Source organism: Acartia tonsa, chromosome 10, assembly GCF_053477335.1.
Source record: "Acartia tonsa isolate MP-2025a chromosome 10, ASM5347733v1, whole genome shotgun sequence".
In the NCBI taxonomy this organism is placed as follows: domain Eukaryota; kingdom Metazoa; phylum Arthropoda; class Copepoda; order Calanoida; family Acartiidae; genus Acartia; species Acartia tonsa.
Genome location: NC_137269.1, coordinates 22,571,039 through 22,595,435, shown reverse-complemented (window position 1 = coordinate 22,595,435; position 24,397 = coordinate 22,571,039). Strand labels below are relative to the sequence as shown.

Genomic DNA, 24,397 nt, shown 5'->3' with positions numbered 1-24,397 from the left:
GTTTTAGTACCTTAAAACCGACTTAATTATTTTTTTAAAAAACTTAAATTACTTAAAAAATAAGAGGTCTACAAAAAAACCGATTGCATATTTGAATTCTATGAAAAATTTTACATCTACTACTTACTAAAAGAACCGGCTAGCTATAAAAAAAAAAGTTGATACAACTTCTTTAAAGATAAATATGAAATTAGTGTTGTTATTTGAGAAACACATAAAATTATTTGGAAAATTGAAAGAATCTTTATAATCAACAGACAAAGATCATGCAATCAAAGGGTTGGTATAATATATTTCCAACTATGAGTTTCCATTCTTCCTATAGAGTTTCAACACTATTAATAAAATCAATCTTGTTAGTTTTGTTCTATTAAATAATTTTCTTGAATAAAAGTCCTCAGCCTCACATTAACAGCCGGCTTGAGGACCCTTTTACCTCTTTGTCAAATATTAATACATATGGTGTGAATTCACGTCCGCATATTATCAAATCAGCACAAGACAAATAATTGGTTGAGAAGTTTGGACACTCTTAGATTGTGCATACCAATTGTCTTAACCTCTTTTCGAGGAAGCTTTGTGTTTATCAAGTTCGAAATTAAATTCCTTATCATTAACCAAAAACAAAGCGCAAATGTCGTCTTTTAGGGCTTTCCTTTCATAATGTGGCGCGGCATAGAGTGTTTGTTTATTTTGGATGCGCACGTTCTTTACTTTTGAATGAGATATGAGAGTGTGAAGATTTCGGAGAACAAAATTGGGCCTATCATTGGTCTCATTGTGTGTGAACGACCCTAGTATATCAGGGATTTGAAACCATAAGAGCTTCAGGTAGAATTTGTTATTTTTATTAAGAAGTATGGTGTATAGGACGATTATATGTAGTTTTAAAAAAGGCTTTAGCCAGCTAAGCATGAAACTTAATTATGATTAATATATGTTTTAGTAATTTTTATGTGCCTTATTGTTGCATTTAACAATGATTTATTAAACCAAATAATTTTCCTTTAAAGCCAAAGTTTCCAAAGATTTTTTACCGTAGAGAAAAATGATTTTTAAAAAGCAAATAAGATTACGTGGTTATAAATAACTGGAATTATGAACTAATTGATATTGTAATTTCAGGTCTTTGAAATAATTTCATCAATAAATCTATATTCAAACCTGCTGTTGAAACTTGATGGTTCCTGGTATTGGGGGTTTGTATGTTCGCCAACTGATCTCGTGAACTTCCCGCTAATTCGGAAGTCAAGCTCAACCAAAGTGTCATGGTTGAGACAATTTCAAAGTATCTGATGAATAGGCGTTAGCATTCATCAAGAGATCAATAGCATCCAGTGAATTATTGATGCAATAAACTGTGACAATTTTTCTGTGAAATAAGTACCTAGTGAATCAATATGCCACTAACCAAAAAGCAGAAAATTGAGCGAGCTATCGCTATTGGCAGTGAAAGGCTAGAAGTTTTTGATGAACAGTTAAAAGTGTTTTATGACAATCTAAAAGCCTGCCAAAGTTTTAGTTCATGTGAAAATGTGACTGTAAAATCAATTCGTGACATTTTTAGTGAGGTCAAGGACCAATCTGACCTAATAAAAAATCTAAAACCTGCCGTGGAGACTAGTGAGCTGCGCGAGTTCAAGCGTGATTTGGATGAAGCTAGTGAGCAGAAAACTGTTGCAGATAAAGTTTATGCGTCGTTGGAGCAGTGTACAAAAATTCTGTACTGGCTTGACAATGATTCAGATGACGCGAGGTCAAGCACTGTCGCCAGGAACCTTGACGTCATTGAGAAGGTGAAGATGGACATGGGAGTGCTTAAAATTTCCGTGGAGTTGCGCCAAGAAGTACGTGATATGTACCGAAGGCTTAGAGAGATGGAACGTCGTTCATCTAATCTGGATGAGAGTGGGACACCTGCCATGCTCTCCAGAAGTATGTCTGCTGTGGATATTCGGAGTTCCAACCCGCAGTATGGGCGCTGGGACAACAGTTTGTTGCCGTCGTTCGACGGTACTGACACGGATTACCCAAACTTTAAACAGGTCTTTAAGGATCTATGCTCTGGTTATGGATTTGCTGACCAGAGGTTAAGTCTGATGTTGTGTATGGAGAAGGTGATAACCAACCCGGAACTACGCAAGCAAGTGTCAGCGATTAGAGATCATAATGAACAATGGGCGTTTCTTGATCAGATGTTTTTATCAAACACTCGCCGGTTCATGAGGATTTTAACTAAGTTGAACAAGATGAAACCTGTGGATAAACCTGTGGACGTGGTTAGCGCAATTGCTACCTTCAAGAGCATGATGCAGGAGGTAGAAGCCATCGTTGGTTCTGCAGCTAAGGATTACAACCACCTAACTCTTATTCATATTTTTAAAGACAAGTGCCCTGAAAATTTGAGAGACAAAATTATGATGGAGCTAGGTAGCATGAATCAACCAAACATCCCGAAGATTGTAGAACTGCTGGAGAGGACCAGGGGTGCCATGTTGGCCGGTGACATGTCCTATGACAGTGGCGCCGGCAAGAGAAATCGTGACAGAGCTGCCGCCGCGCAAGTATCTGGCCGCAGCGACAATAAGAATGGAAAGGCTGGAAAGGACAAGGCTTCCAAGTGGAACAGTGCATGTCCTGTGGAGAGCTGCAAGGAGAAACACCCGATTTTCCGTTGCCTCACGTTCAAGAAGATGGATGTGGTTGACCGAAAGAAAGTTGTCCAGCAGAAGAAATTATGTGAGCTTTGCCTGTGTGACGGCCATACTGCTGACAAGTGTAATAAATCTGATAAGCTTGGTGTTTGTGGTACAAATAATTGCGACAGATACCATTCCAGGTTACTCCATGAGGCTAGTGCTGGTGTGAATACAGTCTACAAGTCAAGTTCTGCACCCAGCCCCTGTACCTTCTTACTTCAGTTAGTTCCTGTTGTAGCACCTGGCGGCGGCACCTGCCACGCCACGGTAATGTTTGACTCCGGGGCAAATTTGCCACTTGTGTCTGAGAAGTTATCCAACAAGTTGAAGCTGAAATCTACTGGCAGATATACAACTATTTCTGTAGCTGATGGCAGTGAGTCTTCCTGCCGCAACGTTGTGTTTTATCTGAAGGATAGGGACGGCAATCTGAGGGAGTTTGAGGCAGCTGTCATGCCTACCCTCGGCGGGGCCAACGAGATGCGCTCGGTCCACCCCGAAACTGCCGCCGAGATATTTGAAATGCCTCCAGAAAGGTTTACATATATTAGTGGAGGCTTAGATATCATCATTGGAAATACACATCCTGACGTGTTTCCTTCAACCTACCAGAAAGTGGGCCAGTCTATGTTGTGGCGAACCATTTTTGGTAGTGGTTTTATCTGTACGAGTGCTGATGGTGGAGCTGGAGATCAAAAGTCAGCTTATAAGGCTGTCAGTGTCAGTGGAGGCACTTTGCCAGACTTTCTGACGTCTGAATCGTTTGGCATACAGCCGCAGGCACTTTGTCCAGGATGTACTGCTTGTCAAGAGTGCAAGGCTATGGCCGACGGCACTACCTGGGACCAGCGTGAGAGGCAGAGGATAATTGAGGCAGGTTTAACACTAGACTTGCAGTCCAACAAGTGGACAGGTCAATATGCTTATATTGAAGATCCTCACACTTTACCTTACAATGAGAGTTTAGCCCGCAAAATTGCTGAAAAGGATCGTGCCAGGATGGTCAAGGAAGGTACCTATGGAATGTATGTGGAGGTATTCAACGACGCCATAAGAAGAGGCGTTTTTCAAAAAGCCACGCCTGAAGAATTGCAGTATGAAGGACCTAAGTCTTGTTCATCAATAGTGGTTGCTTTCAAGGAGGATTCAAGTTCCACACCCATGCGATTGTGTGCAAATAGTTCTCTGACGTTCAAGGGTACCAGTTTTAATAACATAATGCTGGGAGGCCCGCCGCCAATGCAGAAGATATTTTATCATTTGATGCTTTTCCGCGGTTACAAGGTTGGTATAACCGCGGATATCTCCAAGTTTTATAACTCCATCCTGGCCACAGAGTTCGACAGCCAGATGAAGAGAGTTTTATTTTCCCCGACGCCAGATGGTCCACTTGAAATTTACCTGACCAAAGTTGTAAATTTCGGCGAGTTAGCTGCGGGAAATTTGGCAGTTACAGCCCTGAAGTTGACGTCCCGCCTGTTCGGCGGAAAGAGTGAAGCAGAGGTCAAGGAGATGTATGGAGAGGGACAAATAAACGGTAGTGAAATTGTTGCCAAACCTGAATTATGGAAGGAGCCACAAATACCTACCTACCCTGATGAGGAATTCAAGTTACCTCAGATTCCAGTTGCAGTCAAGCTTGAGAAGCACAGCTTCATAGATGACGTTATTTCGGGAGCAGGATCGAAGCCAGAAGCCAAGGAGATGATGAAAGAGGCCGACAGGATTATCGGCAAAGGTAGTTTTTCCTTCAAACAAGTCATTTATTCTGGAGATGATTGCCAGCCTACCAAGGTTCTCGGGCTGATATGGAAGCCAGTCACCGATGTGTTGTCCATCGCCACAAGAGTCAACCAAGATGGTAAAGTCAAGGGAAGGAAGGTGAAAGAGGATGCTGATTTGTACAACCTCCAGGACGCCTTGGACGAGAATCTGACAAAGAAGATGGTCCACAGGTTCGCCGCCCAAACCTTCGACCCGATCGGGCTTTGCAGCCCTATTCTGTTGAGAATTAAACTTGTCCTGCGGAAAACATGTTTGCTGAATTTGGGCTGGCAAGATTTCATTCCAAAAAGTCTACGGGATGAACTTGTTCAGTCGCTGGAGGACAGAGCTGAGGTCGCTAAATTGGAGTTTGACCGTTGTGTGGTCCCGGATGAACCAACTGGCCTTCCATCCTTGATGATGTTTTCGGATGGGTCATCAGAGGCTTATGCATCTAATGCATATTTGAGGTGGCCAACTAGACAAGGATTTGAAACGTTTCTGCTAGCCACTAAGTCAAGAGTTGCGCCGGTCAAGTGTGAGTCAATTCCACGCCTTGAGTTGATGGGATGCCAAATGTCCACAAGGTTGGCAAAGTCCGTCAGAGATGCCCTGCCTTTTGATATTATCAGAGTGATGTACTTTACTGATTCATCGTGTGTTTTATCACAAATAGTTTCCAACAGTGCTATGTTGAACACATTTAATTCTCATCGTATTGGAGAAATTCAATCTGCAACCAACAAGGATGACTGGAGGTGGGTCCCGGGAACGCACAACGTTGCAGATTTGGGCACCAGAAGCACCTGCAAGGTATCAGATTTGGGACCAGGTTCCAGGTACAGATTGGGCCCAGAATGGTTGCGCCAGGATGAAAGTGCGTGGCCGGTGAAAACTGCCGAAGAAGTCAAGCAGGTTTTACCCCCAGAGGAGTTGAATACCAAAATGGTTAAGTTATGTTCAATGAAAGTTGCCGGAGAAGCCGCTGAAGATGTCTTTAGGTTTAAGCACAGGAGATCATTTGGACAGGCCAAACGTATTATGGCAGCTGTCCTGCAAGTTGCGAACACCTGGTTGAAGAAGCTAAAGAGCAGACAAGAAGGTAAGACTACAGCCGCTGGTAGTCATGTAGCAGCCGCAGGTTCTGTGTACAAGCCGTCTTTGTACAATTTTATGGCGGCGGCGGAACTTTTCATTGTGTCACGAAGCCAAGAGGATGAGTGGATAAATGACGCTAAAGGCAATTATGCGTCATTAAATCCATTAGTGCATGAAGTATCATTGACCTGGCCTGTCGTTGGTCCCGGAGGAAATTATGTGACCAGGGAGATGAGGATTCTTAAGATGGTTGGTCGTGGACAGCCAGTCATTGACGCCATTACTGGTGGCCGTAAAATGATATTTGAAGACATGCCAGGTTTAATAATTTTGGAGCCTGGTAATTGGTTAGCTGCTGTTTTTATGAGAGAAGCGCATGTTGAGCTTCACTCTGGTGTCCGTGGAACTTTAGCTGAGAGCCGCCGTTGGTGCTGGATTGTGAAGGCAAGGAGGTTGGCCATCATGGAAGTGAAGAAATGTTGGCCCTGCAGTGTTGAGAGGGCTAAGGAATGTCGTGCTACCATGAAGGAGGTGTTACCTGACAAGTTGGTCCCGAGCAGGCCTTTTGAAGCTGTGCAAGTCGACCTGATGGGTCCGCTGGTTACGAGGAGAGCTGCCGCCAAAACGAGGAGTCAGACAGCAACGAAGAAGGTGTGGGTGTTCGTGGTGGTCTGCAGATTCTCAGGGGCGTTGTGGTTAGATGCCTTGGAAAAGTATGATACCAGCAGTATCCTGTTGTCCCTGCGCAAGTTGGAAGCTGTTCATTGTCTGCCGAAGATCATAGTAAGCGACATGGGCACACAATTATCCGGTGCTCGCAAGGTTTTAGAGCAGAAGTTGGGCAGCCAGGTAGAGTTTTCTTGGTCTCAGATCCCGGCCCGAGCCCACCATTATATTGGGCAGGCTGAGAAAATGGTGGGATTAACCAAGAGATTGCTGTCCAAAAAGTTGGTGAATAGTTCTGTTAATTTCAACGAGCTCCTGGTGCTGTTGGCGGAGGTCAGCAAGTTGATGAATAGCAGACCATTGACTATAGAAGCTGCGAACGACGTGGAGAATTGGCGGCTGATCACCCCTGGCCAGCTGCTGGGAAATGTTGACCGCCAGCCGTTGTGCAATGTGGCGATGAAACCGGAGGACCAAATTTCCTCCAGGTTGAAGTTGTTGGAAGATTTGTCTGCCCAGTTTTGGACTGCCTACCGCCAGGAGATCCTACCGAAGATATTACGGATGTCCAAGTGGAAGGATGAGATGGCGGAGCCACTAGCTGACGGAGATATAGTTCTGGTTACGAGTACCAATCCGCTGATGAGATGTTTGAGGATGGGCCGAGTGACGAGAATTGAGGATGGAAGAAAGACTGCAAGAGTCTTGTTCAGACTGACAGATAAATCTCCCCTAGAAGAACATGCTGTATCAGTCAGGCAGTTGTTAAAAATTATGATTAATAATTGATTCTTATTTTATGGAAATTGAGATTTTTTTTAGTAAAAAAAAAAACCACATTTTTCATATGCCTATTTTTATGCCTAAAATAAGAATCAAATGAAATGCGATTAAATATTCTTCTATTTCATATGCTCAAATTTAATTTTATTGAGTTTAATTTCTTTTCAAAAGTACAATTCATTTTAAAACTTACCTGAAAAGTTTAACAAAAAGGAATAAATGTGTCGAGGTTGCGTGATTCGATATTTATTCTAAGAAAAAAATCAAGTATTTTTTTAGCAGATTTTTTTTAAAATTATATATGAATTTCAATCAAGTAAAACATTTTTATTCAGATCAAGGAATGATTGAAAATTCATATTTAAAGTTTTTTTTTACAAAGAAAAATTGGTATTTTTTTTCATAATTTCAATGAAAATTCTAACGAAGATATTATTATTTTGCTATTCTTTAAGTATTAAAAAGTTTTATTGTTGATTAAGATATTACAGTTCTTATTCATTAGGTTTGAAAAACTTTCTGCCCAAGGATTTTGAAAAATTTTTTCTTACTACTCTTTTTGATGCTTAACAAATTTAGTTTTAAGTACCTATAAATCTTAATTTTCTTGTCTAAGATTTATTTCGTTTTATTTTTACCATTATTGTTTACATTTACATTTCAACCTGATTTCGTAGGTACTTATTGATTTATTAATAATGATTTATTACCTATTGATTATGAAATGATTATTATTTAGTATAGTTGTTATATTACAACATCATGATTAATAGGATTATCTATTTTAGGATTTGTGTATGTGATCTTGTGATTGTCATGTGCATGGAATGTTGTATGGTACAAACCAATCCCCATCCTTCTATCCTAAAATGTGAGGTATTATGAGTCCTAGTGAGGAGTATAATATTGTGTATGCATTTCACGGGGTTTCATTTAGTTAGGAGCAAAATTGTCACGTTTTCGGGATGTGGCCATTCTCATGTGATTATGGTAAGTTGAGTTTAGTGAGAAATGTTGCTAGTGCTCAGCGCAAAAAAAAACCTTGAATCTCGTTAAGGAAGTTAATTTGACTTTCAAACGGGGGGTGTGTCTTAACCTCTTTTCGAGGAAGCTTTGTGTTTATCAAGTTCGAAATTAAATTCCTTATCATTAACCAAAAACAAAGCGCAAATGTCGTCTTTTAGGGCTTTCCTTTCATAATGTGGCGCGGCATAGAGTGTTTGTTTATTTTGGATGCGCACGTTCTTTACTTTTGAATGAGATATGAGAGTGTGAAGATTTCGGAGAACAAAATTGGGCCTATCATTGGTCTCATTGTGTGTGAACGACCCTAGTATATCAGGGATTTGAAACCATAAGAGCTTCAGGTAGAATTTGTTATTTTTATTAAGAAGTATGGTGTATAGGACGATTATATGTAGTTTTAAAAAAGGCTTTAGCCAGCTAAGCATGAAACTTAATTATGATTAATATATGTTTTAGTAATTTTTATGTGCCTTATTGTTGCATTTAACAATGATTTATTAAACCAAATAATTTTCCTTTAAAGCCAAAGTTTCCAAAGATTTTTTACCGTAGAGAAAAATGATTTTTAAAAAGCAAATAAGATTACGTGGTTATAAATAACTGGAATTATGAACTAATTGATATTGTAATTTCAGGTCTTTGAAATAATTTCATCAATAAATCTATATTCAAACCTGCTGTTGAAACTTGATGGTTCCTGGTATTGGGGGTTTGTATGTTCGCCAACTGATCTCGTGAACTTCCCGCTAATTCGGAAGTCAAGCTCAACCAAAGTGTCATGGTTGAGACACCAATAGAGATCTTAAGCCAATAAATAACAGAACAGAACGAGTATATAAAATTTGGGGTAGGTATACTGTAAAGTCCAATGTGCTTTCCCTCCCTAACATTGTTATAAATTTGAGTAAGTTAATGCACACCTAACAGTATTTGTAGTTTCTTTCATTTATATTTTTTTCTCTTATTATTTTCTATTCAACCAAATAATATGATTGACGTATGCCAAAAAATCTGGGAGGGAGGGAACATTTGGCTGTAAATTATTAAGGTACCCAAAGTTTAATAATAACAGTCTCATTCACTGGCACAAAATATTGGTTATTCTTATTTATTAATAAGTTTGATTGGTTGGTTCAAACTAATCACTGTCCAAACTTTTCAACCAATAATATTGATCTACAGAACGAATAATACTGCTATGTTCTACAATTTTTTCCGAATAACTAACAATTTTGAAATAACAGTATAGATTTCTAATGTAGATACAAAATTATGCAATTATGATGCCATTAAAATGATAGTAAACAAGGATGACAACACCCATAAAAGCGAAGCACTGAAACGGTAGGACAAACGGACATTAACATCGACATGTTTAAAATGAACGTACGGACATTCTGGTAATGATTATTAAGTTGCTACGCTTTTTAAATCGTACCTAACTACTAAAGGAATCACCATGCAAAGTTTGAAATCGATAGGACAATTCTAACATGCCTAAATTAACGAAAAAAGCTACGGACGTATGGACGGACAGACCCTAATTATAGAAAAAGCTTCGCTTTTAATAAGGACATAACTAGTTCAGTAATAACGTGAATTAATATTATGAGATGAATGTAATTTGTTGACTTAATATTTTTTTTACCTACATACGGAGATGCAATATTTGTAAAATATCTGCGCTTCCATTAAAATGTTTAATATGTTTGAATGTAAAGCTTTTCAAACAGAACTTTTTGTCTAATTGCAAATTTTTTGCACTGAAGTGTCCTTAAGTTTTGATTGCTAACAAGGACGTGGTTGACTAAAACACTGAAAAAATAATTTTAAACTTATAGCTATATAAACTGGAAAGCTTATGTAGCCTTACAATTCAACAGTATAAAAAAATTATTTATTATCAATTACGTAATCTTCTATAGAAAAAGGCAAAACAAATAAACAAAAAGACAGAATGACTATGGAACAAGATTTGCGTGCTAAAAACGTACAAAACATGAAAAGATGCCATGTTTAAATGTCTCAAAACAGATGTTCTTAGCTGTTTACCGTTCCCAGAGATTGTTTGGTTTTGTATTTTCACAGTATTGTTTTGCTTTTGCTAGTCTGTTACTTTACTGTAATACTTCTGTCATTTATAGACCTAAGGAACAGCTCATGTATGCAAGCATGGGTGCGTTTATTAAAGGATGGTTGCAAAAAGACCTTAAATTATATATATAGGACAAGGTCATAGCGAAAAGTGCACATAGGGACGAAGCCCAATCTGCACCACTTTTATACCACTTTTGATTCTTGTGACGTCATAAAAATTAGGGATTCTCCATCTCTTTTTGAAGTGGATGGTGTGTAGAGGGGTGTAGGAGGTGGGACATCTACTAGAGGAGTTTATCCACCCTTTTAATGTTCTGCACGCCTCTGGACATAATTATTTTGTCTCCTCGTAATATTTTTAATTGGAAGATTTTTTAACTTAAAATTTTTTGTGGATCATCCTATATTGCTTACATAAGAAATACATTAAAACACTCATTGCAATTTTATATGTACATAAATTGACAAAGGATATGAATGTATTTTAATATTATGCAGCCAATCTATTCTATAAATAGCATTTCTCTGTTCCAAAACATTGAAAGAAACATAATTTTTAAAGAATAAATATTAATTGGTTTATTTACAACTAGCGGCTACGCCCCTAGTGGACTCTAGGGGCACTTGAGGAGGAGAGAGTTATTGGGGGTTGAATTTTTTTGGGGGGGGCGGAGTGTGGGGTTCCCCCCTAATTTTTAATTTAAGTTGAAAAAATGTTTAAAACATTTTTTTGGGGAGGATTTTTTTCTAGGGGCGATTTATCTTGGGAGGTTGGTGGTACTCTTCCCCAAAATAGTTATAAACCTAACAGGGACCTTTGAGAAGCTACCCTGTTAAGGAGAACCAAATCGGTTCAGCGGTTAGCGAGATCCTTCGATACAAACACACAGACAAACAGACATCCTGTTACTTTAGTATAAGGATTACTGTATTTCTGGATAGCTATTCTTGTGGGCATTATTGTACTTGTAAATATATGTTTTCACGTGGTTTGAAAATATTTTGATTTTCTATAAAAGATTCTAAAAATATTTTTGTTTCAAGAACATTTGTTTTCATTCATTAACTAGGATAAATTAATCCAGAAATAGTGCCTCAATAAAAAGCTAGCACAATTTTCAATCAATTTTTATTTCCCTAACGTTCTTAACTTAGCAGCAGTAGGTATTTTTACGTCTCAACGTCTGCTAATTGTTTTACAGTAAGCGAAATCGTTACACTTTAGGCTTACTTTGAGTATTATTTGTTGTCAAGAAGGTGATCAATTTAATACAAGATATTTAAAATATTGAAAAATATTTTGGATCAAGATGGACATAGGATTAGTAATGCAAAGTTTTAAAGAAAGTTTTCCGCGTATATTAAAATAAAAATTTACTAATTTTGTTGGCACCGAGGTACCATCATATTTTATTTATTCTAATTTTCTATAATACGATACGATAATTGATTTTTCAGTGTTGCTCAGAACCGGTTTTAATCCATCTGATTTGAATTAGTTTCGGAGCCAAAGTAAAACATAAATTCTTATGAAATGCTGAAAAGGGACAATCATCACTAAAATCGACCAAACAGTGCCTACAAAACAAGGATCGACTTAGTATTTGACACTTGATCCAATAATTTTTATATAAAAAATGTTGGCTCTCTCTTTACAAAGTAACCCAATATTGTGTGTACTTCATTTTATATATCTAGGCTTCTCACATTAGAACAAGCGAAGCTGTTCTATCATTAGGTTATGTACGTTCGTCTGTCCGTAATAAATTTCTTGTTTATGAGCGTTTTGTTTTGAAACTCAGTGTCTCATTAGGCTTAATCTTATAAAATTTCCGAGGCTAGCCTAGGAGTTAATTAGGTACGTATGTAAAGAAATGCGGCTATCCTAAAATTTTTTAATATTAAATTAAAGAAATAGATTTGTGTTGTTATATTAGGGATTAAACTTTTATTTATACTCCAAATGCTACACTTGCGGCTACGCCCCCTAGAAGCCTCTAGGGGCACTTAAGATAGGAGAGGGAATAGTTGACTCATCACATTTTAAATATGAGTTTCAAATGAGTAAAATAATATTTTTGGGGGGGAGGGGGGTGAAGACTCCGTCCCAAAAAAAAAGTTTAAAACCTTCCCAGGACTTATAAGAAGCTTCACTGTAAAGGAGAACAATACCGGTTTAGCAGTTCCTTAGTTTTGTAGTTTAGCGAGATCCTTCGGGACAGACAAAAAAAACGCTTACTACTTTATATAATAGGATATTATTAGATATGTTCTTAAAAAATCCTAACTCCTAGGCTAGCCTGAATTTTTTAGTATGATTTGTCTGAAAAAAAGGTTGTTTTATTTGGGATTAAACTTTTATTTATAAAAAATTCTGTTCTTTTTTGCTACATATGGGGAATGGACATACATGTTCTTGTTTCCTTTCTGTTCCATCCCTCTCTTTGTATTTGATCAATTTTCCTATTACAATAAATCAATTTTGACACATAGTATAGAGCAAGGGAGAAAAAATTGAGGATATATTTGTTGTAAGTATATAAAAAAGATATTTTAACAAGGACAAATTGTCACTAAATAGCGTAAAAAATAAAGTATAAACAAGCTTGTTCAAATTATATTTTTGCGGGAATCACTTAATAATGAACATGCATTTTGTTTAGCTAATTAGCAAATTTAGATCCATGTAGTTTATGTTAAAATTTCGTTGTCTTTCGACGTTACATACATTAAAAGTAGTATTCTATATCGATCGTTGAACAGTCATATTAACATCCTCAAGCTTTATAAAATACAGAATAAACATGTTATGAGAAAAAATTACTTAACATCATTAGGAAAATTCTTACAAGCATGACCCAATATTCATTACAAGGAAAATTAGTTTCATAAGTAGCGCAGCAATTTTGAATTCCAAATCATGATTGTATCACAGTAAGGCTTAAATTTCTTAATTGATATGTGTTCTAAAATAGTTAATATTGATGAAATTAAGTAGACTACAGATCTCGGAAAATACTAATCCGATTTGGTTGTACTTTTGAGGAAAGCTTTAGCAATGCCGTAAGGTGAATTTAGGCTATTTTTCTGACCTAACCCTCCCTACCTAGAAGCTAGGGACGATACATCTAGGTATTATATAAAGTAGAAAAAAATATTTTTATTTGTCCTTTAAGATGTTGCCAATCATTGAAGCGATTGAGTTTTTCTTTTAAGGTAAGCTTAAATAAGTCCAGTAATATATTTGCGCCAATGTCATTTTAAAGGGGACTATGCACGAACGAGAGCAAGTGATTCTAAGCACATTCCAGCAATAATCCATAGTAATTTTTTAGTGAATATACTAGGTTTATGTTTAATATTTGGTTTATCAACTAAAAAGTTAGGTTTCACCATGAAAAAAAAAATTAAATTTAAAGCATTTTTTGTTGCAATATCATCAAATGTATGGACGAGTTCAAATTGTTGTTTAAAAGCTTTGACACAATAGTATTTTTTTTTTTTGATTAAAAATGTATATTATAAAATAGGTCACACCCCTCCTTAACCTAACTTTAGATTTAAAAAATTTCCCAAACATTCGGACAATTGGGCGTTCAAATAGGACCTAATGGTAGTTAGAATCAGTTGAGAACAAAATCCTAGCCGTTCCTTCTTGCCAGATATTGCCATTTTAAGATTTTAAGTAAAATTACACTAAATATCCTATTACAAACTTAAATCTTCTTGAAATTTTTAGTGTAATTTTAGTGGAACAGCCCCAAAACAGAGTATTATTTCTCCTGTGGCCAAACTGACTGCCTGGAGTTCCTAACAGAGAGTGCCTTAATGTATTAACACAAGTAGGGATTCGAACCCATTCCCAAAACTAACAAACATGGAATAGCTTTATAATACAGCATGAGGTCAGTATTTACACCAGTGATTGATGGATGGCCAGCCAAGGCAAGGCCTATCATAACCAGAAACCGGACCATTCACCCCCAGGCCCCAGTGGAGCACTTTGGAGGTCTGCACAACATGTTTTCTGGGGTGTTGTTCACTCGCACCCAGGGATAGAGCAGGTTAAGACCCAATGGTGCCCTTAGACTCCCATTAACACTGCCACATGTGGGTGTGGCTGCCCAACTGGAATTTGTAACCTATAGAGGTAGATGCCATGATGGACTCTGGCAAAAAAGTTCCAAGCTCAGGGTGATTTCACACACCCCGGCCTGTGCCCTGGGCTATGAAATGCTCCCCTGCCAATTCCAGATTAGCACAGCAGCTACAAAGGAGAGCTGCAGGTGGTGGGCTGCATACCTTGCTCAAGATGCTAGTTAGTTCTACCCTGATCTTGACCCTCCAGGAGATCATGGTGGTGTGCATCTTGAACCATGCCCTGAACCTGTGAGGGTTCTTTCTAAGGGAGTCGGGGATACAGTTTCTGTTCAACAGACCTGAGCTGATGGTATGGATCATTTGGGAGAGTAGCCATGGTTGCCCCCACTCCCATTAAGTAAGTGACAACAGCCCGTTAAGCCTGGGGAAGGCCCAGGGCCCCTCTCACCACCAGCGACTGAAGGCAAGTTTGCCAAGGCAGTCTCATGGGTCCACTGCCAACCACAGTTTTTGTCCTCATTGAATTCCCTGAGGTTAAGGAGGTTGTGTAGCATCTGTTCATAGCTGACCGATGACCAGAATATGGGTAGCATGGAGTTGCTGGCCATTACCATCAAGGTAGGGGCCAAGGCCCCCTAGAAGGTGAAACTGGACAGTGGTTATTCTTAGTTGTACACCTCCATGGTGTTCAAGGTGCCTTCAGGAGGCACAAACTGGATAGGGGTGGGGTTTCACATCAAACTGCCCCTAGAACAGAGATGGTGGTCAAGACCTGTCCTAAACTTCCAGCGCAGGAGCCTGACTGTGGGGAACCCCAGTTACAAGTCTAACAAGGATCTGACCCTGCTAAGCTGGATCTTTAAAATTGTTTAGTGTAGCCGTTGCAGCTGCCAAATGTACAACCACTCACTTAATAGTGATCTTTAAATCAAAATGGCTATACATTAGACTATATAAGTTTGAAGGAATTTTAATTAATATAATAGATTTGAAATCTGCATAAAATTTTAAGGGTTTTTTATAAAATTCGTTTTTTATATAATTCTTTATTTAAAGGCGCAAATACGATTTAAGTTAATTAATTTTGACATCTGTGATTGGTGGATTGAAAACTATCTGCGCTCTGATTGGAGAAGCTTAAGTGTCGTACATCATTCAACCAATTAGAGCGCGGGTAGGTTTCAATCTAGCTTTCCTATTGGTCAAAATAAATTAACTTAAATCGTATTTGCGCCGTTAAATAAAGAATTAAATAAAAAACGAATTTAATAAAAAACCCTTAAAATTTTATGCAGATTTCAAATCTATTATATTAATTAAAATTCCTTCAAACTTATATAGTCTACTATACATAGCAGCGGCTACATGTAGCCATGCACCATGGCTGGCCATGCTAAAAGTGGCTACAGTCATACATTGCTAAGTAGCCACAAAGACAGCCACTTTAAGATTAATTATAACTTTTTTATTTCAAAACCATAATAGATCTTTAAATTTAGATTTTTATAAATAATAATTAAATAAAATATATATGAAATGTTGAGACTTAAAAGATTTTTAAGATCCATATTTCTGGGATAGCCGGTATTGCACTGTCATAAAATCCATGTTTTATTGGCAGAACTGGCAGTGGCAGCAGCTGCAACTGTGGATGTAGCAGTGGCAGTGGCATTCGCTGCTCTAGATTATTTAAAGATCCAGCTCTGATCACAAACAACAGCTAGAGGGTATCCAGAGAGGTATTCATAGCCCGAGCCCAATATACAAATTACTGTTGTCATGCTGTAATATACAGCAATTCCACATTGGAATTGGATAGTTTTGGGAATGGGTTCGAATCCCCACTTGTATTAACACAATATGGCACTTCATGTAAGGAACTCCAGGCAGTCAGATTGGCCAGAGAAGCAAAGCTACTCTGTTTTAGGGCTGTTCCATTACAATTACACTAAAATATTGATAGAAGAGTGTAGTTTGTATTAGGATATTTAGTGTAATTTTACTTAAAATCTTAAAATGGCAATATCTGGCAAGAAGGAACGGCTGGGATTTTGTTCTCAACTGATTCTAACTACAATTAGGTCCTATTTGAACGCCCAATTGTCTGAATGTTTGGGAAATTTTTTTAATCTAAAGTTAGGTTAAGGAGGGGTGTGAGGTTGGTAACTTGTAATATTGTAAACAGTTTAATTAATTTACTTTTGCAATTTACAGCATTTGATACTTTTCTGCTGGTTATTTTATTTTGTCCTTGGAACTTTTTTTTCATATAAAACCATGGTGAAACATAACTTTTTAGTCGATAAACCAAATATTAAACATGAACCTAGTATATTCACTAAAAAATACTATCAATGCTGGAAGGGGCTAAGAATCACTTGCTCTCGTTTGTGCATAGTACCCTTTAAGTTAGGAGATAATTTAGGGCTATATTTTTAACCTCACCCACCCCTGAAGGGGCTCAGCTATTGAGTATGAATAAAAGTAGCTTTGCTATTAACAATATGTAAGTTAACTTGTTAAGACAAATAGTGACAAAATGTACTACAACTCAGGCAGGTAGGAAAAATTAACCCAGAAATTAATCTACTTCCCGTTCTTCCCCTAACATTTACCAGCTGCAATAGCAGAATTTCGCACATTAAGATTGGGTTAAAGATTATTTTATTGCCTATTATTCTATCCTCGTATTCCTGATAACAAATAGTTTTTCAAACTTATTGGGGGAAAGTCAAAGTGTAAGTATATTAAGTTGTAGAATTTGAAAGGCTAAGCATAAGTAATGGTTGTAATTCATGTTTACACATATTTTGGCAGGAATAAAAGAGAGGAAGCTCTCATATTAAAAATATACCCCAATTGTTCCAGCGGTTATCTAGATCTTAAGAGACATAACTACAGATCGCTCAAGCATCTAATAGTGTGTGTATACTTGCTCTTATGATCTCGCTAACCACTGCACTGGCTGTAAGCAAATGGTCCCATAAACATCAAGAGATAAAACTGGGATAAGACAAATACGTTAGGTTAATATGTAGCCCCAAAGATTATAAAAAATATAACCCACTCTTTAGATTAAGATTATTGGTCAAAACGTTCTGGCACTGTCATTTATTGATCTAACCAAAATTAAAGTACCCAAAAGTTTAAAACAAACAAATAACTTTGAGTACTAGTATTAATAAAATAAAAAAAAATTAGTATGTTTAGGGGTGACCCTTTTTCCCCCTTTCTCATTCAGATAAATTGGCTTGTGACGCTAGCTGCTGCTAGTTGTACACAATTTCAATACTTGTTTAAATTTAATTTGATGTAGGCAATGTTGCAAGTGTCACCGTGACAAATTAAGCTCGCAAATGATATCCAAATAAGATTAATCATCGCGTTGCTTCACGGAGGGAGGGGACATTGAAATGTAAATTATATTGGTACCCAAAGTTTTATAATATTTTAACATACAGTTTTGTTCAAATTTATGGTACTTTAGTGAATCTTGATTGGTTGGTTCAACTATGTAAGGGACATTTTTTTGTAATATGTGAAACAGTACATCAATTAATTGTTTATTGTCTTATGCCTAAAAATATACTATTTTTTTCTGTTTTAATGGGAGAAAGGCATGAGTAAATAAGTAGTCCAGCTATAACAAGCTAGCAATATATTTAATAAAAAGAACAATGAAATATAATACAGATAAAACAGATTACACTACGTACTAGCTCACGGATTATAACTCTAAACTGCTACACTTGTTAGAGTTTATTATTTTTTTGTTTATCGTTTACAAGGTTTTAAATTAATAGGGCATTTCTAACAGTTATTTTTCCACAATTAGCTGTTTATATCTTTCCAATGACGATTGAATTAATATAAGCCTCTTTCCCCCCTCATAAGGATAATCTTCAAAACACAGAAATATTAATATTAAATAATTATCGTCCATTGATTTATCTCTTTATCTCTTTACGTATAAGACTAGTTAATTGTGATGTTTATGTCAAAACTACAACTTTTTTAGATTTTTTAATTGGAACATAAGACAAATTTAACTTAAAATAATTGATAAAACAGTACATTAAAGTAGAAAATTTAAATATAAAATCAAATATTGTAGTAAGGTTTTTACTACAATTTACATAAATGTTGAATTGAGTTATTATGTTCTTAGCTGGTTGCTATTGCATAACTTTTAAAGTGTTTTATTTTATTTTAAAATATGCCTATAAATTAAATTTTAACCAAAACATAATTAGCTTTTTTCTTCTACTATTTTTTACTGATTTTATATCCTAATTCTACTAAGGTTAAAGTTCATGTTGATAAGTTTGTTTTGATTATGTTTAGTTAAACATGAAAAAATAATAATTTTTTAATGAGATTATAATTTTCAATAAATTTAATCCAAGTTAATATACATTTTGTTTATGTGGTGTAATTACAAAATATGTAGTTAGGAAATATACGTTTGGTTGTCCATCCGATCGTTAGGATCATAAAATTGACATAAAATTTTTTCAGTGTTATATTTTCAGTGATCCTAAGGGATAAGACAATGGACGATAAACTAATGTACGCCCCCAATTATGTAGATTAAGATTATAGGTGTGAAAGTTTGGACATTGTGTGTTCACAAAACTCCATCAATACTCTATTTTTTAAATGCAACTATTGAGAGAAGGAATTTATAAAGCTTCTCTAAAAACAGAATCAGTTCATTTGTTTTGTCAAGAGATACTCCTTCTTTTTACGTCTTAATTGATATGGTTAATTGAATATCAATTTAATAGCCAAGACATTCTAGAGATCTTAATGAACTATTAATTCAGGTGACGTGGTACAAAGACGACAGTGTTGTGGGCTACAGTGACAGGCTGACCCTGCTGCCATCTGGCAGCCTCCAGATCACTAATGTCGGCAGCAATGATAAAGGATATTACAGGTATGTAAAACAGCGAAGTTCTGTTTTTAAGAGAAAGATGCTCTATAATTCAATCTGGCTGTCCGTCAGTCAGTCTGTCAGTTAATCAGTCTGTAACGCTATGGGGAAATGTGATTTTCTCAGCTGAATCTATTCGAGAAGGATCGCTGATTTTTTTGTGGAGATTCATAATACCCATCAGTATCCAGTATGTAATTACTTTATTCGTCGGTCTGTCATACATGCTTCAAAATATGAATATAACAAATATTCCCAACGATTTGTGTACTTATGGATGTTGTCGTCCTTGTTGGTTTGTTATTTATGGGGAAATATTATTTAATCTTGTCTCCCTTTTGACTATTGATGAGGTAAATTATTTTCTACTAGATGTGAAGTTGCTGGGCTGCGAAGTCGGGCGGGTGAGCTGCGAATAAACCTGGATATTGCCAGTAAACTTGTCCACAGGCCTCCAGTTTTCATCTCGCAAGACGCCAGTATAAAGGTTACATTTTTTTATACATTTGGGGGGGGGGGTTGAGGGGTGTAGGTAGGTCTACCCACCTCTAGAAATGACCCAACCTTCCTTACAACAATTTTTATCCTAATATGAAGTGTTTTATTTGCATATATGTATTTTAGCTCATTGATAACTCGGTTGAGATTTTTTTTCAAGACATATTTAAACATATTCATCTTAAAATTTAAGTTTAAAAAACAAAACAATAACAACGATTAAAGAAAAGATTTTATTTAAAATCTTATTACGTCAGAATCATATATTGAGAATAAATTAAAATTAAAATTCTCTAAAAATCTTTGAAAACTTTTGATAGAATCTTGAAAAAAAAATTAAATCCTTGTGAAAGATAATCTAAAATCAATATCCAATCAAAAACCATGAAACTGGATCTTTTCTCTCTTTCATTTTCTTAATAAACCACTTAAAATATTCCTAATAAAAGGTGCCAAACGGGAAAAAACGGATGGACAAAGATAGTTATTAAGTTAATGCTTACTAATTAGGGAAGTATGATTCAGGAGCAAAATTTTATCAAGTTTCTTTCCAAGACCAGCCGTACAAAGTGTGCTATAGAATAGATGCAAACTCTCAACGGAATCCTTAGAAAATTTTTATCAATCTTAATTATATAATAACCAAGTAAATGACTGACGAACTGACATAAGAAAAAAAATAGGATAAGAGTAGCTTCGCTCCTAAATATATATCCTTCGGATTAAACTCTTATTAGATTAAAGTCTCTGATATAAAAATCATCTCTTTTGTAATTTAAATGAATTTTTATAAAACTATAATAATGGATAAAGGGTATACGTGGATATATAGACAGGGATAAATTTGTTGTCAATTTAGCTTGCTAATATAGACCTCATTTATTGGTTCGTTTATCCGTAGTAGGGGAGCGGATAGGGTAAAGGGGATCTTTTTTTAGCCAGCTGCGAGCATTACTTTATCAGATTATATGAAAATCTGATGCAATATCTGAGTAATTATATATTGATTATTATAACTAAATAGCGCAACAACGTTATTTTACTCCCTATTTCCGCTTTTACTTAAATTTAATTAAAAACAATCTAATTGATTTTCCTTTCCTTAGTCAGGGAAAACAGAAATTTCTTTCTTACTTTTCAGATATACATGATCAAGTATGATTTTATTATTGACATTATCCCATATTATAAAGTACTAAGGTTTTTGTCTGTTGCTTAAGATTTTGATAACTACTGAACTGATTGAATACTCCATTCTATGAAAGCTTTACATAGGGTCCCAGGATAGTTTTAGACTAATATTTTTTTTAGGCTATTAGTCTGCTTTTCCTAACCTTCAGAATTAGATGCAAAGGCGCAGCTAAGAGTGAATAAACGTCAATAAAAACGTTCCAATGACGAAAAAATGTTTTTCTTCAAAAAAAAATTATCTTACTGTGTTTTATTATCATATTTAAGCATTTATGTAGCTGAAAAATAATTACATTAATTTATCAGCTGCCCAACTGATCAGGGAGGAAGGAGACATTTGAATATAATTTAGAACCAATAATTTTAGAAACATGCTGTCATTCGTGGGCTCAAAAACTTTGGTTCAAGCTAGCAGTGTAAATAATTTTCAATGATATTCATTTACAGACAGGCTCATTTTATTTATCTTATTTGGGAATTGTACATTGATTTATTGTTCACTGGTTTAATATCCAGTAATCGATATACCATAGCGCTTACTAATTAATCTACACCCCTTACTCCTATCCCTGTTCCACTGTAAAGATTCCAATTATTTGCCTTGACAAATTATAATCTGTACCGGAAATGTCTTTTAAGTCACTTTAAAGTGTTTCCTAAAAATTGTAAAAGGAAAAAAAGTATTTTATTGTTAAAAAGTAATAGTTAAATATTTATCGACCTGTATTATAGACAGCTTTCCGCGGTTAAATTATAAGATTAAAACCTTCGGTCACTGAGGTCTAACAAAACTGGTATTAATTTTGTGATTTTATTTAGATTTTCGTGAAAAATTGTCTACAATTCGATGCTATACATGAATTCTAATCCAGCAGATATCGATTTCGAAGCCATGCTGGAAAGCTCTCAATGTTGTGATAATATAGGAAATCTCAAAAAAGAGTTTTACCAAAATTGAAGAATATGTGCAGTTTTAATGCTATTTTATAGTTCTAAACTGTTTGTAATGTCGTAGGAACGCTGGAAAGGAGAAAATGAAAAGTGTTCAAAAAGCCATTACTATGTGATTACTCGCCATACATTTGATAAATTAAAATAGGAGCTACAAAATATTAAAACCATTAAATAACAGTATAATACCATGTTTCAATGTAGTGTTATATTTCAAAGTATATAATCAAGAAGTTTATAATGATAATTTTTTCACCTCTTCGTAATGTAAACGAAGCCTTTCTTTTGAACTAATTCTAAAAATACAACTTTTTAGCCTTCTAATTTTTAAAGTAAAAAAAATATAGATTTTAAGGGAAGGAGAAAAAGTTGTAGATCAATGTTACCCCAATTTTACTCTTTCTGTTATTTCTTTTTGTATTTGTTTCGTGCAATATTGCAGATTTTTGATAATAATCGCAAATACTAATTATAGATTATTGACTTTTTTTGCTAAACACATTTCCATCATTAAGCAATTTCTTTTCCAGTATGGCTTTAAATCGATTAATATCCTCTGGATTAGAACTGGTTCTTAGCCATACTGAAAAATCATGTTTAACATCGTATTACAGCGAATATTAAACTGAAAATCATAAAATCAATACCAGTTTTGTTAGCTCTTTCATTATTTATTATTATGATATTGACGACCGTTTGTTTGCGAAGCATATCTTTACTTTACTTTGTATGTAGTAGTTATTCACATCAGACCCGTCCGTTTGTCTTTCCGACTGAGAATCTGATTTCTTTTAGTTATACTAGCGGCTGCGCCCATAGCATTCAAAGGGGCAGTGAAATACAAAAAAGTAGCATAAAACCATGCAAAGACAATTATATAAAAATGAAACACCCCAAAACAATCCAAAGACCTGTCCTAGTATTGAGAACTCGTGTCAGTTTAGTAGTTATTGAGATCTTAAGCTACAGACAAAAAAAAATCTCAATAGGATATCCATTCAATTAACTGAAAAATTGTTTATTCTTTAAAAAATATTTAATTGCTACGCTACTAGTAGACAAAATTGTCCTATTAAAATATTAAATCTTATCTTATCTGAAATTAGAATGAATTAAAATTTTATCTGTTAACAAAATAATAATTCTATTTCCCCCTTTAGTGGTATTTGCATCACTATAAGCAAGACTAATGTTTTCTTTATTTTTAAAAATAAAGAAGAAACCTCTTTTAACTTTACTTAATTTGATTTTATTAGTGAAAAAGGGCAAGTAAAATGTTTCTTCCCTTAACTTACGTATCAAAACCTGTTTTACCCCTGAATTTACCCTGACATTTTCAATATTTTTGCAAATTTCAAACTATAAGTAGAGCAGCATTCTAAAAGAATACATGATTTATATTACAGCCATTAGCAATAAAAAAGTTAAAAATCGACAAACAAACGGACAAAAACCATGTTATAGATTGATGGACTAACTAGGCTTAGAGCAAGAAGTTTGAATTAAGCTAGTTTATATTATTATGTGTGGGCTAAACTTATCTTGCATATTTACATAGTTTTCTTCACAGATTTTCAGGGATCAAAGGATAGGAAAATGGGCATATTTTTAATGATTTCGAGAAATTTTGGAAGAAAAATGAACAATTGTTATCATAAAACACAGGATTTTTGCCTAGAATCTTAAGTAACCCAATATTATTTGTATTACTATATGGGTGTATAATAATTTTTAACGCCATTGTGCTATCTCTTCTTAAAAATAAAAGTATACTATCCCTTCAATATTACTATGTTTATATGTACTGTAAATAATAAATAGCGACATCTGTACATTATCTTTCTTCAGTCAGTTAAAAAAAAAGCAGCAAAATTACTTATAGTTGCACTTTCTCTTTCTCACCCTATGTTTTAAGCCATTGTTCTATCCCTTTATCTCTTAGAATTCCCCCTTCCAGTTGTAATTTATTATATTAAATTAAAACTAACTACACTACTCTTGTGTTTATAAAGAATTTCACCCAAGAATAGAAAGCGACAACATTTCAATAGCAAAGATACTCTACAATTATTGCTGTCTAGGTAGTAATGCAATACAGTTCTCTAACGAGATAAGAAAATGGCCGATAAATTGATATACATCTCATTTGATGATTACCCCTTCTTTAGAAAACAAATAGTGGTTGAACTGTTTAGACTCTCAACCTAATAAAGTAACTAATCAATATTCAATAAAAGTCACCAAAGTTTTGAAGCCAATAAGAAAACCTGATTATAAAACATTGGGGACTAGTGTAATTAACAGCCTAATTTTACCTGCCTCCCTGTACATTATTGCTTGAAATTACAGTGTTTATATTTTCTCTTTAGATAATTTCATCGATTTTTTATACATAAATGTATGAATTTGTTTTATTTTCAATAATCTTTCCTACCAACTAATGTTAACGTACTTGTTCTTTGAATTTGATTTAGAACAAAATGTGTAAACACACAAAATTTATAATTTAATTTTTCTTTTTATGTTTTCTGCAAATTTTATTCAATTTCCAAAATGAAAAGAAACACAATTTTTTTGCTTATTTTCA

The 24,397-nt window shown here is 35.2% G+C and overlaps 1 protein-coding gene across 3 annotated transcripts in view; it reads left to right on the top strand.

The window, feature by feature from the left end:
- The window catches only part of fra (neogenin protein frazzled), a 180,336-nt gene that overhangs the window by 68,764 nt on the left and 87,175 nt on the right, over window positions 1-24,397 (top strand). For all 3 annotated transcript variants that reach the window (XM_080173991.1, XM_080173992.1, XM_080173990.1), the window contains exons 6-7: window positions 19,061-19,173; window positions 19,543-19,657. In XM_080173991.1, the coding sequence (XP_080030117.1) occupies window positions 19,061-19,173; window positions 19,543-19,657 (228 nt within the window). The remainder of the gene's footprint in view (window positions 1-19,060; window positions 19,174-19,542; window positions 19,658-24,397) is intronic.